Here is a 15,168-nt window from a genome sequence, read left to right on the forward strand (position 1 = left end):
GTTGTTTTCTTCTAGTCTTTCTCTCACCTTGACACTTGCATGTACCTCCAGGGATCATTCATACAGCATGTGTCTCTCTGATTAACGTTAATACCTCTCAGTGTGAAAACTAAGTACTAAAAAAGAGGTTGTGACTCAGATGTGCAGTAACATTTTAAGTCCTCTGCTGATCACTTAGTGTCAGACCCGCTCTTAAATTTTCCATTGCCAACTGTGCAGATCAAGTGCAACATTATCTATTTCCCCAACTCCTTTTCCAGCACTAGACAGAACCAGCTCTGCACTCTCCATTAATCTGCAGCGTTCGCCTCTCCCATCACAAGTTAATTCTTTTACCTGAACCCTGATTTAATGCCTCCTTTGTTCCCTCTATTTGTCCAGCTTCTTAATGTGCTGATCTGGCTTGGGGCTTGTTTACTATACCCAACTGGAATATTTTGCATGCTTATACAAAGACAAATAAAGATCAATATCCTCATTGATTTGCCCTAGGTCATCAGGTAAATCAGTAAGAAAAAAACCTGTGCATTCTACTTCATTTGCTTAAATCAGCAGTACAGTTCAAATAATAAACCAGTGCTGCAATGACACTGCAGTAGAAACTCTGAAATCCACCTGAAATGCTGCTTTTGTTTCACATATTACTTGTAAAAACCCGTGTCCAAACGTGAAAGAGAAGACGACACAACAGGATTGCTAACTACACTAGGTAAACCTGGATGGGATAGTCCCATTTTTCTCTGCATCTCTGAAGTAATAAAATTTGGTAACAGCCCCTATTATCTGGGATGAAGGACAAGGATGTTCCAGGTAATGCAGACACCATTTTTTTGTAATTAAATTATCTCATGTGGTTGTCCCAAGATTAAAATTAACTAGTGCTTCTTGTAACACACTTGCAGGGAACTGCTGGTGCAGGAGGAAGTTCCTGTCACAGCTGACATGGCTCAAGCGAAGAGTGTCTGCAATTCCACTAATAAACTGAGTAAGCCTAAGTGCTTCAGGTACCTTGTGGTGGGGCAGGGGACACTAAACCACTAGTCTCAGACTTCACACATAAGGTGTTCAGACTATTTGTAAAGGACCTGTTTTGAATCACTGCTGCCCAAGTGACTGACTAACACTAAAAACATTCTTGAGGCCACTAATTTTATCTAAGTATGACCAGTGATTATTTCTTCCTCTTCCCTGCACAGGAAGATACAAGAAGAGATACAAAACTAACAGAGGAAAATAAACAGTAAATAGCAACTCCCGTATCTTCCACTATGAGCTCCAGAATCAGACACTCAACTAGTTATTATTTTGCTTTTCAGAAATATACAAGATTTGGGTTTGTAAAGGTCCTGCTACCTTCATGAAAGCAGCAGACCATCAGACCCTGTACAAAGAATCCCTTTTTGTCACAGCCAAGCATGCTTATGTTACTGGTATCAGAGAAAGTCTTGATAACTTCTAATACAATTTTTTTTACTGAATAAAACATACCTGAATATAATGTTGTAATATGGCCCATCACTGTGGAGTGATGCACAAAAGAGCCATCTGTCTCTTCTGTGTTCCAACCTTCAGCTTATTCTGCCTACATGCATTACACCATGGCCTGTATCACTTTTCCAAGGGAAACAGTAGCACTAGGACAACATAAAAGCTACACTTTCAAATGATGATGGCCAAACCTAGGCCATTCACTTCTATAGAGATGATCCCAGGATCTGTTTGAAGTCTTTCTGTTGAGCACTAGAGCAAATATTCATAGTGCATATCACTTAGTAACCTCCTCTTCTCTCACCCCTCAATTTTTTATTTGCATATGCTGTGCTCTATTTCAACATTTAGAGTTTCTGTTCCTAGCCCTAGCTGTAGAGAAAATAAGGACCCAAATAAGTTCAACTGCATTTCCAAAGCACTGGTAGACAGCCTACTGATGAGTTGGATGAAACCATCAGAAAAGACCAAACCAGATCTGTTCCAAAAAGTACTATTTGAACCAAGAAACAGCACAGTTAAACATGCAAGCATAAAGGCTTTTCCTTTTCTACAGGTGTGTCACAAAACCAGAGCCCAGTGCTTAGTCAGGAAGCTTGATCACTGACAGTTGCAAAGATGAAAGCTGTAATGGTTATCCAAAATCCAGAAAGAGTAGGACTTTAGTCCAGATACACTCACTGCCCAGTCATAGAAAAGCAAAGCACTAAAAGAATAAATATCATAAACATCTATATGGAAAACAAAAACTGGTACCTAAATGCAACAGCAAGAAGCAGTAAAACAAAAAACCCAATCTTGCCAAAGACTCTTATTTTGCAAGAGGAAATCAAAAGATTAAATAAGTTTGGAATCAGGACTTTCTTAGCAGTCAATCTCCATTTTAGAGAAATGAGGCAGTGAAAGGCTTATCTAGCATTTAGAGTCTTTACATGAGGGCATGCACCTCAGCTTGAGAAGAAAGGGCCTCAGGTTAAAAACACTGCATAAAGCAATGTTGCTGCAGCTTGGCAAGTATTCTTCATGGCACAACGTAAAATTCCTACCATTCCTGAATCACTGCAGTACTTAGAGAAGATGATTTCAAAACATATTCAAGCAGTAATTCATTTGAGCAGTTTCTTATTTCCATGAAACAAGTCTCAGAATTGAGCACTAGGTGAAGAATCAGGTATTCTGGTAGAGGCTTGTAGTGTGGAAAGTCACCTCAAGAATTTTTCTGTCCCTCACCACAGGTGAAGACAATACTAGTCATCACTGCAGAAGCAAAGGAGAAGCAAGTGTTAGTAAAACTTAACAGATTAGGTAATGAATATAGTTATGTTACTGTTATTTCATTTAATAGTTACTAACAATAGAGAACATAGTTGCAACAGTCAGCTGTTGTTCCTCAAGTCCTGAAACCGAAACCATACTCCTTTAGTAACTGTATCTCCTGCACAGAAACAACAAACCTGTAACTGGAAATGGATTGTATTTGTTATATCTAAGTAGCCCAGTTCTGTTACTCTAGCTCTCTCTTGTGAAAGAAGATTGAGGGAGCAAAACTATTGACTCATTTTTTAGGAAGAACGAAGCTCATCCTAGAGTCCCACTTAAAAGGCTTGCCTACAATCCATCACTACTCCAGCAAAAAGCTTGACAGTACTCCATGCGCTCAAATTCTAGCCTCACAGAACAGTTACTACACACAGCCCTCAAGCAGTAAGTCCTTATACACACAAACCCATTTTTCAAAGGTTGTTGTCAGTCCCCCAGAGAGAAGTTACAAATAACTCCATACACACACACACATTTTTATTTTAATAAATAAAGTCTTACAGGCTCAGGCTTTTTTTTTTTTTTTTTTTTTTAAATCACATATACAGAACAGAAAAATGCCTGACCAAGTAACATGAATTAAACTACTAACCCTGGGGAGGAATGCATGCCCTCTGTAACACTGAAGACCTTAACTGAAAAGGGATTTCCCATCGGCAGCATGGTAATTTACTTCACAGATTAGACAACTTGAAAGAGATGTGGCCAAAGCAAAGAGAGTGACCCTAAATAGGCCACTTGTCTCTACAGAGCCACAACAGTGCAAGGAAAGCCAAGAGCCCAAACATCTCCATTTTCTAGTGTCACTGCTGGATGAATATGCATGTCTTCACATCCTTTAAGCAATACATTCTAACCACAAGTAGAGAGGCTAAGCACAGCAGGTATGCAAAATTATTCCATTGAAGAACAGATATGGGATGACAAGGTAATGTTATATTTCAAGATTTTAAAGTAGCAGATGCTTTTGCATCCCCTTCAGTATGGCAGTGGAACAGATCCCACCTTCTCTCATAGAGGTTTAATCCAAAAACTTCCTGTTGGCATTAGCACCAAAGAGAGCCACTCTGATTTCTGGCATCATCTGTTGAGAAAGAATACATCCGTTACACGCAACAGGCAATACAATTGCTGTACATTCCTCATTGGAGGTGCTGTGTGATAGCTAGACTAAGCTTCAAAATTAAGAAGTCAACTCATCCAAGTTTTCTAAAGCCTTTACCTGATCACACATTGCTGGCTACTCTATAGACTTAAAGGATTGCCTATACTGCAGCATAAGAAAGAGAGCTAATTTTTTCTGCTAGGGTATAGGTCTCAGCCAAAGCTTCTAATACTTAAGCCAGCTTCAGTTATTCAAGTTAGCCTCAGCATTTCAAAATCTTGACTGCAGTGTAGTCCTAACAAGTCTTTCTGTATCATCTAGAGCTTTATGCTCATGTTTAATTCAAAAGGCATCATTCTACGAAAAGCCATGTTTGTTGTAGAGAAGCACAAATAGTAGGTAATTTGCTTCTTTCCACTCAAAAATAACTTCTTACTTGTCATCCATGTTTGAAATCTGATCCCACACACTATTGTGACAGTTAACACATTGGAAACACTACGATTTAATTATAAGACAAAACTAGTTAATTATATCTTGGTCACCTTGGCTGTTACAGAAACTTACCTGCTGGGCTACAAGGTCCAGCCGACTTTCCAGGGTATTGGAAACCTTAATTTTACCATCACTGTTATATATTTCAACACCTCCAGCACTAGAAAGGGGGTGGGGGAAAAAAAAAGTGAAATCCATGGGACATCTCAAAATCAGAATGAGGCAGAGATATTATCCCAAATCAGCACTTATAGGCAAGTCAGATATGCAGACAAGATTTTTATTTTTTTAAAAATAAATGTTTTTTGATCGTGTCTTAATAGGAATCAGCACAAAGTGATCCAGTGAAGCAGCAGCACAAAGCATCTTTGGAGTTATTATCAGAGACCACAGCTACATACAAGCGTCCTCATCAGCATGATCTAAATGCAAGCAGAGCTATGGAATTTGTCACTTCAAAACAGCTTCAGACTCCGTATTTTATTATTAATAGACAGCTTTCAGATTTTGGGAAGTGAGGAAGAGTGCTAGAAGTGTTGTTTGCTGGCCCATAAAGATCACTATCAGAATATACTTTGTGACATGTTCTTTATCATACTACATGGAAATAGAGCCTTGCAGACATAGCAAACACAAACTCCATCAAGTGATTATCCTGCAGCACCTTATGACTCAATTTGCTTCATGTTGAGAAAGAAAGCATGGCTACATCCATATTCTCTCTCTTTAAAAGACCAATAGTTAAGTTTCTACATACAGTTATTCTCTACTTCAGTACTGTGAATCAGGCTGGAGGTTGCACCAAACTTTTATGGACATTTTTGACTGAGACAGTGCTTGTCTGGAGGAAACCGCAGAGTCTATGCTTCATTAACACAAAGAAGTGCCAAATTCCACTAAAACAGCAGCAGACACACTGTGGGAATATTCCATACTAATTTTCCAAGACTGCTCTGGTAGGAGCTGTGGCTTGAAAAATTGCATTAAGTCAGTGCTCAGTATAAAAGACTCCCATTTTCCTTACATTTCCTCTGGCAGGAAGTTGTCTTGGTCAATGTGAACATCCACATCCCTTTTTGTGGCATTTTTGTAGATGGGAACGCTCTTCTGTACGGCAGTCTAGGATACAAGATAAACCTCCAATTAGCACTGACAAATGCTAGTGCACCACTTGGGTTTGGTCACTCAATCATTTGTAACAATAAAATGAAGGGATTAAGGCTTTTTTCCCTCTTTTTTAATTAAGCAAATGTATTTCAGTATGGCTTCTGAGCCAAAATCAATTAGTATTCTTAATATTGTAGCAATGTCTAAAGTTTTCTAGGTAATATCCAAGCAAGTAAATGACCTCCAACTTCAAAAGCATACTTGTTCTCTTCCACTGTATCTGCAGCAGAAGTGCAGCCAGCCAAGCTCGTTTTCATGTCACACAGATGGGATCTGAGCAGCAAGTATTTGCAGTCAGGTCCCAGTCTTCACGAGCAGAATACTGTCAAACTATCCTAGGTGTCTTACCTTAACCATAGGGAAATCCTGCTTCCTGCACCGAACAACTATTCTGGGCTCAAGCAGCTGGTAGAATCCCTGCACAAGATAACCATTACAGTATCAGAAAGTCAGCATTTTAACTGTCTTAGAAATATTTAACCCCAAGAAAGGAAAGGAGCTGATCACTTTGAAAACCAAAACCTGACAGTATTAGCCTTTTTTATGTAGTTATTTGCTTGCAAGTTCAACTCATGCAGACATTCTGAGAGGACAGCACCAATTATCTGGGAAATAGCCTACCACTATGGATTATGCGTTTCTTTGTTAGCTTCAGGTTTGGAACTCAAGTGCAACTAAACGTATGTATCACAGGATTGAGTTGCCCAGACAATGTACATGTATATATAAGGATCACTGCTGTCTAAGTAGACTAAGCATGTAGCCACGCTGACATTCTCCTATGCTGTTCTTGGAGAAGACATGCAGTAGGTTCAGATGCCTGTTTGAATAACTCCTGCCTTGCAGTTCCTGTAGGAATAGAATAGGTTTCGTTCCAGCTAGAAGGGACCTACAACAACAGTCTACTCCAGCTGTGAGTACTGATGACTACAGATCCCTCGCTGGATCAAATAATGAGCCAAGACAGACGTGGCCAGCTTGCAAGAATGAGACAGGTTTGTTAGATGTACAGCAATACCAGACCTAGGTGTGACAAAGAAACAACACTGAATTGGAATCACAAGCTGGTAGGAAACACTGTTAAGAAAATTCTGCCATCAAACTGTAGGCAGGAGCGCTCATGGCTGGCTTCTGAGAGTTTATAGTGGCAGGACCAATTTATACCAGAAGGTGGCGCCGGTGGTCGCACACCGACCCTGAACAATGCTGGCTTTTTAGCAGTTAACTGCTGGGACTTGAGGATGGTAATCTAGGTAAGCAAAGCTTTGATTTCTGCTTTGTATGTCTGTCACAGACCCATGCCATACTACAGTAAATTTATCAAAGCCAGGACCTACAAGTCTCAAATGCTGAAAAGGTTTTAAAAGTGGATAACTATGGACTTCTAGGTTTGGAGAAACAACTTTTGCCATAGGTGTATTTGATCCAACTAATTATTACAGAAGCTTAAGGCGTGCATCCTAAATGTGCATGTTACAGTGGTATGTGTGTGCATCTGCAATTATTCTTATAATGGAATTGCTGCTTGGTACACCAAGCTTTACCACCTCTAAACAAGCTACAACCTTATCTGCTCAGAATCCACGACTGATGCGATCACCCAGCAACATTTGATCTAGACTCCAATACAACCGTAACTTCCAGTGGGTTATCTTAGAAGAAAGACACCTAGGAGATAAGGCTGCGATCATCTATTGTTTGCAATTTAAATATTTACCTGTAGAACTAGTCCATCCAGCAGTGTCTGATACCTGGCAGTATCCTTCACCACCTTGGCAAGTCTCTGCTTGGCCTCATTCAGCAAATCCTACATTCAGGAGAAATCAGATCAGCAAAGCCCATCTGTTTGGCATTTGGTTTCATGCCTACCAACTTTCTGTACTCCTATTATAGCTATCACACCCTGCCAACACGTAAACGTACATTCCAGCTGGTGTTCATCCAAGCTAACCTTCTTCTCTGTACATGGCACAATATCCTTCCCAAACAGCTCTCTTCTCCCTGCCCTGATCTGAACCCATTATAACCGGACAATAATTCCTTTTTCATGAAAAAGGGAGACCTCAGTAGTAAAAGGCTAGTACTTACAATATTAATTCAGACAAACTAAATATGTTGTAAATCACTGCCTAACGTTAACTAACAAAGTTGTCCAAATAACATTTTTTCAGCTTTGTGGTCAAGCGAAGAAATCTAATCTATCTTTTTATCAAACAATATTCAGGTTAGGTATTTTTTAATTGTAAGCAAATACAAGCCAAAATTTAAAAGTGAGAGTTTATGTTTAATCTGAAGTAGCTGGCTTTGATTATCTTTATTCAGCAAATCAGTCTTAGGTGGGATTGAACTTTTAAGAAGTTTGAGTCAACACAGTCCTTAGAACTGAACCATCATAATTACTTCAGGTAAAGAAATTGTATGACTTGGTATAAACCTTTCCTTACTGTCCTGCCTCATAGTGTTTAATAGGAGAGTGCATGTTAACACAATCAGTACTGGGATGCAAGAATATCACAATTTAATGTCATGGTCAAAACTAGTTATACTGTCCACCCTAGAGTAACAGCATTTCTGGAACTGCTCATCTCTCTTGTTCATGAAAGAGGCCAAATATCTGATAAGGGAAGAAAGAGCTAGCAGCATGTGACTTAAATGTTTTAAAATGAGGAAGAGTGTTATGCATTACTCAGAAGCATGAGGCTGAGTCAGCTGATAAATGAGGAAGAGATTACCCAGCAGAGACTATCACAATAGAGTTGGCTCTTTAGCCACCCACCTTCCTCCTCTCTGGGAATACAATCTAAAGTTTGAAACTAGGTTTAAGGAATCAATAAACTGGTGATTTTCTTCTGCTAACTCTCCTTTTTTCATGGTATCATCAACTTGAACATTATCCAATTTTTTATTTTTTACTTGTAGATGTCTCAGCTTTTCCAATAGCTCAACAGCACCATCTAGCAGAATATGGAACACCCAAACTGTTTCTGAGACGGAGATAATAGGAAACCTGCAAGCTGTACAACGAGCAGAATGAGAATACACTACACGTGGTGCAAGATAAACATAGTATGCCTGAACTAAGACTAAATGTAGCCTGCTCTGATAAATGATCACTCACCCTATATGTCAACAGACTGGTCACCTACTAGAACAAGAAGCAAACCTTTTCTTATACTAGGGGCCACTAAAGGAAAAACCTGGTTAATGGTGTTTTAAGCCTACTTGCTTAAGCCGTGCCAGCTTTAACGCATAAATGTTGCTTCAGGCAAACAGAACTTAAAAGTTTTACCAACCATGCAAGAAAAAGTTTCTGCTCTTTAAACAAATAAGCTACTGTCCAAATGATAGATACAACATTGTCTGCAATGTTTCTGGCAGAGAACTGTATTTCCCTAAAAGAGCAGGTAATAGAAACCATGAAAATAAGCTAAAGCATATTAGCAAAGCTGGACTTAATGACTTTTCAGAGCAGCTGGGAAAGCCAACTGCTTTGTATGCTGAAGCAAACGTCACTCAATCACAAATCATAGTTTTCTTTAGAGAACGGTTAAGAACATTTCCTAAGAGATAGCAGAAATAGAGCCTCTGTGTCTTTACTACAGAGATACTCACTGCAATAAGGTCATCCCTTGCCTTGAGGACCTTCAGTCTTGCTTGATTCATCAGGTTGGACATCTGTCTGCAAGTTGGATGATAAAGCTGAATCAATCCATCAGATTGACAGAAGAACTGCAACATTTAACTGTATACATTTAAAGATGCTACAACATTTAAGAACAAAGCCTGTTGACCTATATGAATCCATTTCTCAACTTGCACAAATGATTACAACACAGAACCCCATCCTTCAGTAAAGACCCACCAAAACTGAACCTGGCGTGACCATTTGTCCCAGAGTAACAGACCAGGGTAGAGTTCTGGACATAAGCTACATAAAGAAATATGAAAGATTCTTTCACCACACTAACAGTTATACTATTGCAGCTCACTTTTGAGAATTTCTCCCCAGGAAAAACAAGAAATAATTAGAACTAAATATATTGGCTACAATTTACCTATTTGCCAGGGAAAAACAGTTTTGTATAAAATCAGCAATAAAATGAGAGCTCGGGCTCCGAAGTCAGCCACCTAACCTAAGCAACTTACATTTTCTTTTGCTGTTCAATTTGTTTTTCCTTCTTTTCATAATACTCCATGATTTTCAGCCTCTGTGTCTGAACAAGGCGACCCTTCTCAATGTTGAATTCTTCTTCTGCCTATAGTAAAAATTAAATAACTGAAGTGGAAATTGATTCCACAGGCTGAAAAAAACAATCAAAACGAAACAGGCATGCTTTCAGAGCACATTCATAGATAGGCTCCTAGCCTATCATCCTATGATACAATTTATGCTTTCATATAAGCAACACATTGCAAGCAGCACTCAAGTCAAAGGGAGTTCAGGATGTGTTCTACTGAACTAGAACCTTGATAACTAAGATACAGCTTATTTTATCAATTGACTGACACATTTCCTTGCAGTATTTATTCCTCAGGCACAAAATTACCAAATTTATATATTATATACCATTAAGAAAAACCCATTTTATCTGACCTTCATGTCTGTTTTGTTTTTGTAGAATCAGTCTCTTCTCTGGCTGCAAGAGATTCTACCTAAAACAAGCTACCCAGCCCTCAGTATCCATAAACTTCATTACTTTAAGCAATCCATACACAACGAGAGTAACAGCACAGCTATTTCTTTTTTACAAACCCTAGCCAGACAGCACGTGAAAACACGTGGCAAATTTTCCTATTTATACCTGAGAATCCAATCTCAACTTCTGACTTCTGTTTGCAGATCATCAGGAATACCTGCTTTAGTATTGATTAAATATTTGTGTAGATCTAAATGTTTAAGGGAGATTAAATATGAGTAATTCATATGCCATGTCCAATACCAACAAGATATTTTGGTATTGGTATAATGCAATTGTTAGGGTTGTAGGGCACCATTAATCCTTCTTTAGTAAACATCTATTTTCTATCACCAGGTTAATATTAAACTCAGTCTCTTGTGGCTTAACCTAAGTGAAGAATTCTGCAAGTTATTCAAGTCATGCCTTAAATATAAATTTATGTTTTAGTTCCCCAGGATACCTACTAAATCACATCTAGAATTAAGTCTGCAGGTGGCTACACAGGTTTAAGTTCAGTTATCAACCTGCTTACAAACTTGCACCAACATAATTCAACCGGTTTAACCTTCATCTTGTAACATTTTGGCACATGTATGAATATCTGTGCAAGATTACTAGCATTTACTGCTAGTGTTTCTGCCTGACATGCTACGGAAGCCAAGCGACAGTTAAAATTAAACCTTCTGGTAATAGCTTGTTATGACAAACCTTAGCAGAATTCATAATTATGCAAAGAACTCCTTTAATCCTCAATGATGTCAAGTTGTGATAGGAGGTGGGGGAAGTTGTTCCACTTAATCCAGTCTATTCACATTACCACTCAGCTCTCCTGACTGCTTAAAAAAAAAAAAAGAGTGCACTTGCATATGAATAAATATATATTTAAGAACCACTAAGAAAAGTTTGACCAAAAAGTACGTCCAACTTGTTTTCATTTGTCAAAAGCTAATAAATATTAACTTTACTTGGTAGCATCATTTTTCCTATGTAGTAACTGCACGTGAAGTAAGCTGTAGCTTACAAAAGTGTTCTATGACTGCTCTGGCTGCAACTATCAAAACGGGATGTCAGTTTTCCTTTTGCACTTACTGACATTGAACTTCCATTTTTACCTTTGCATCTATTTCTTCAGCCTTTTCATTGGCTTCCTGCTCAATGAAAGCCATCATATGCTTGATCTGTAACAAGAGAGAGAAAATAAAATATTATCTGTTGGAAGGGACTTTGATGAAAGTACATACATATTTCTCATTTGTATTTTAGGCCTCTCCATCTCCACTTGCTAATTCATATAATGTTTTTCAAGGAAATTAAATTGAGCATACAGGACAAAGAGTCAGGTCATCTTAACACAGATTACAAGAAATTTATTTTTTTTTTTCAAATAATTCTACATAATGCTGTTTCACTAGCTGTCATTTGAAGAATGTACTTTAGATATGCAACTATACCAGAAAAACTGCAAACTAAAAGTAAGTTTGTATAAATGTGAGGCTGGGTATTTTCATTCTTCATTAGTGAGAACAACTTTTTTCCCCCCTCCCAGGATTAGTAAAAAAAAAAAAAAAAAAAAAAATTAAAATACCCTCACACAGCAAAATTAGTCTTCTTGTTATGACATTTACATGAAACACAGAAGATTAACATCGAGTCCCTGCTCCATATCAGGCACAGATGGCATTTGAATGAACCTGGGCCTTCCATGCTAGACGACCGGTGAAGCAAAGCAAAGGGCTACTGACCACTGGTCAGATCTGTACAACCAGAAGTTCCTTTACATACCTGAGAAATCTTTCTTGAAAAAAATGTAATAAATTCTGTAAAGACTTACAAGGACATTAAAAAATGCTGCTGTATCACTCAACTCAAAAGGACTTTATAAAGTAGTTGGATGATAGTTTGGAGGAGCTGGGGAAGGAGACAAAGACAGCAGTGTGAGTCGATGAAGACTGCATTAAGTATATCACACGCTGCTTTAGAGCCTGGTATGCGCTAATATATTCTACTTGAAAAACCTTTTAGAAACTACCTCAAAACACTACAAAGCACAGGTCCAACAGCTTCAAGACAAGGAAAGCAGTTATACCAAGTTCTGCTTATTTATCACATGCTTTTCTGTGACCAAGCCTAAGTTTAGGTTTACATTTGGGGCAGACCATAAGGACTCATGCCCAACCAAACCATAACTTTCCACAGGTATAGCCATTTCCAAGGGCAGATGGAGTGGACCATACACTTGAGCAGACCATAAAAGCACACCGACTTTTTGCTTGCACTTAGTGACGAGACACATTTTGCAGACAATCTGGTCCAAATAAACTTGCACGAAAGATTCCATTTACATAATCTCATGTTAAAATGAAATATTTTAAAGAGATGACAGGTGCCAATGTGAAAACTGAGCCAACGTGCAGAACGGCACTATGCCCATATAGATGAAAAAATGGAAGTGAACAGACAAGTGGAAGATTTTAAGCATGTGCAGTGGAAGAAGTGAACAATATCATCTACATCCTCAAAAATCAAATCAGCAATGTTTCTATTAATTCCAGTTTGCAACACTTCCAAGTGCACGTCAACCTACGGCGTCGGTTTCCGACCCTGCTCGCCTGATTAGACGACTGGTTAAATCAAGCTTTAGATCTACCTGCATTTCAGAAAGGACGAGAGAGGCATATAAAATAAGGAAATTATTTTGCTGAATAGCCTTTTGTTGAAGGAGACTAAGAACTTTTGTATAGCAGTACTAACCCTTACATTACTGAGTCACTTCCTCCAGTTCGGTTTGGTTTCTTAATTTTGGAAAAGTACTTTAAACAGTTCCGGGTGTTCAAGAAAGGTCCTCTGCATAATGAAGAGGAATAAGACTGAAGCAAGCTAATATGACAGCCATTTCCCCTAGTCTGATAAGACTGAACAGCATTATTTCCTTCAAAATCTGTTGTACTGAAATCCCTTTTTGCTTTTCATAGAAAGAGATCCTGTGTGAGACTTTCACATCTATAAATAGTACTAGTTTTAATAACACTGACAAAAATATTTATTTTCAAATGAGAGATTAATTTTAAATGTAGTTAATAACTTTAGCATAGTAGTATTTCCTACAGAAAGAGAGGGTTTTTCCCATCAGTAGTAGTGTGATTACCCTTTCCATGGGAAGTTCTAGATGTTAGACTGGCTTTAGCTAGAAGTGACTAGCCAGATTAGATGGAGCAATCTATCAAACACTCTTGAGAGAATAAAGCAAGCAAGTCTATCAATGGGAAAAATTCTTAATTAGAGACCATTTTCAAAGAGAAAATTATTGAAAGCACCATGGAATGTAGTTAAGGGTTCAGAGGACCAGTTGGCAAGTTCATACTGGGTTTATACACACCCAGAACTGTCACGCCATCAGCAGCATTCTCTTTTACAGTTAACAGGACCACCCTAGGTTCAGGAGCGTAAAACAATGACAGGAAAGTTGCAGATGTGAAATGCTATTAGCATTACGTGTTAAGTATATCAACTGATCCTGAACTAACCATTGAAGTTCAGGTCCATGGTGGCTGAGCAAGACCACCCCAACGTCAGTTTTATTTTTATTATCTTCATGGAAGAGGCAGGAAAAAAAACCCCAAGCTTTGTGGATAAAAGGCAATAGAACATAATGTTGTAATTCCCCTTTTGGAGAAAGGCAACCTACTGATTTTACTTTCAATGTGATGCTTCCTTGCCAAGAGACTATGTTTACTGAATGAGAAAGTGAGACACGAAGCACTTATGATGCAAAGGACAAAGGGAACTTGGCTGATCTGCTCATCACCTGTAGAAAACTCCATGGACCAGTGCTGACTGGATCCGTGCAGTCTATAACATGGCACGCCATTTGCAACCCAGCTCAAAGCAGCAAGGGCAGTATTTACTGTCAATAAGGACAAAGTGTCCTGCCTCAGGAGGAAGTATCTATCCACAGTCAGACTTCAGGGTTGTAAGTTTCCACTGCAAGAAAAGCCCAGGTTGCATTACTCTGCTTATAGTATATAAAAGTGAAAAAGGCATTCAAGAAAGCAACATCGAAAAAGACAGTACTTACCTAGTGCAACGTATTTATCTGCCTTAAAGAGCAGTTAAGCACTGTTGATAGCATAAAGGCTACTTATGATCCCTTTCATTATAATGTGGCATAATATGTCATCAAAATGCTAAATTCCCCAACGCACGGCCAATCAATCCCACCAGGGAATCCTTCAGAGACTGCTCTTTCTCACTAAGATTCCTAGAGAAGATCTGTCCCCTTCACCGACCCTTGCTTTCACAGAAGAGCACCACTGTTCCACCCGCAGAGCAGGAGGCCCTGTTCCACAGCTAAAACGTTAATCAGTCGCCGGTGGCTACAGCCGCTTCTGCTGTTGTGGGGTTCAGAGCTGCCACTATCCCTCCCGCTCCAACTGGCCTTTTACCAGCCGGACAGTCCCTCAGCTCAGGCGCTCCTGAACCCCACACCTAGCACAGCTTCAGGTCAAGGCAGTTGCCTGGAACCTGCCTCTACCGCCCCGGCCCAGCCCTCAGGGCCTCTCTCCTCACGCTGGGTCTGTCCTGCCAGCATCCTCCGGGCCCCGGCCGGGCCGAGAGCAGTGTGGAGGCGGCAGACCCAGCAGCGGCCCCAGGGCCGCAGCGCTGCCCGCTCTGGGGCCGCAGGCTCGCGTTCGGGCTGGAGCCCGCGGCCCTACCTGCTTCTGGACGTCGGCATCGCTGAGCGCCATGGCGGCGGCGTTAGCGGCAGCTCGAGGGAAGGCGGCTGGGGCCGTTGGCGACCGGGAGCGGAATCAAATCCGGTTCGGGTCACAGCTGGTGCTGCTGCCGCAGTGCCACGCCGCCCCGCCCGCCCGCTCCGCCGGGCCAATAGGAACCTGAGCTCTGGCGAGCGTCACG

The 15,168-nt window shown here is 39.8% G+C and overlaps 1 protein-coding gene and 1 long non-coding RNA gene across 3 annotated transcripts; one reads left to right on the forward strand and one right to left on the reverse strand.

The window, feature by feature from the left end:
• The first annotated feature begins 756 nt into the window (after positions 1 to 756).
• On the forward strand, positions 757 to 4,744 carry LOC141944684 (uncharacterized). The gene is made up of 3 exons (XR_012629306.1): positions 757 to 810; positions 903 to 985; positions 4,732 to 4,744. It is a non-coding gene; the product is annotated as an uncharacterized LOC141944684 (long non-coding RNA).
• On the reverse strand, positions 1,966 to 15,123 carry ATP6V1E1 (ATPase H+ transporting V1 subunit E1). Of its 2 annotated transcripts, XM_074871717.1 has the most exons (10): positions 14,967 to 15,123; positions 11,367 to 11,432; positions 9,722 to 9,831; positions 9,188 to 9,254; positions 7,293 to 7,382; positions 5,924 to 5,992; positions 5,433 to 5,527; positions 4,481 to 4,568; positions 3,814 to 3,892; positions 1,966 to 2,745 (listed from the first exon to the last, which is right to left on the reverse strand). In XM_074871717.1, the coding sequence occupies exons 1-9, from the start codon at positions 14,997 to 14,999 to the stop codon at positions 3,830 to 3,832; spliced, it is 681 nt and encodes a 226-aa protein (XP_074727818.1). In that variant the 5' UTR covers positions 15,000 to 15,123; the 3' UTR covers positions 1,966 to 2,745; positions 3,814 to 3,829. The 2 variants fall into 2 exon arrangements, with proteins under 2 accessions (XP_074727818.1, XP_074727819.1); XM_074871718.1 differs by lacking the exons at positions 1,966 to 2,745; positions 14,967 to 15,123 and adding an exon at positions 10,963 to 11,087 and having other exon boundaries at positions 3,265 to 3,892.
• Positions 15,124 to 15,168: the final 45 nt, after the last annotated feature.

This window comes from Strix uralensis, chromosome 5, assembly GCF_047716275.1.
Source record: "Strix uralensis isolate ZFMK-TIS-50842 chromosome 5, bStrUra1, whole genome shotgun sequence".
Taxonomy (NCBI): domain Eukaryota; kingdom Metazoa; phylum Chordata; class Aves; order Strigiformes; family Strigidae; genus Strix; species Strix uralensis.

Bases quoted from the DNA above. Each gene is read 5' to 3' on its own strand.
- ATP6V1E1 (XM_074871717.1), bottom strand. From the start codon at position 14,999: ATGGCGCTCAGCGATGCCGACGTCCAGAAGCAG. The intron at 9,832-11,366 runs GTAAAAATGGAA...TTTTTACTATAG, and splicing joins CTGAAGAAATAGATGCAAAG to GCAGAAGAAGAATTCAACAT. The intron at 9,255-9,721 runs GTAAGTTGCTTA...TCCAACTTGCAG, and splicing joins ATTGAACAGCAAAAGAAAAT to ACAGATGTCCAACCTGATGA.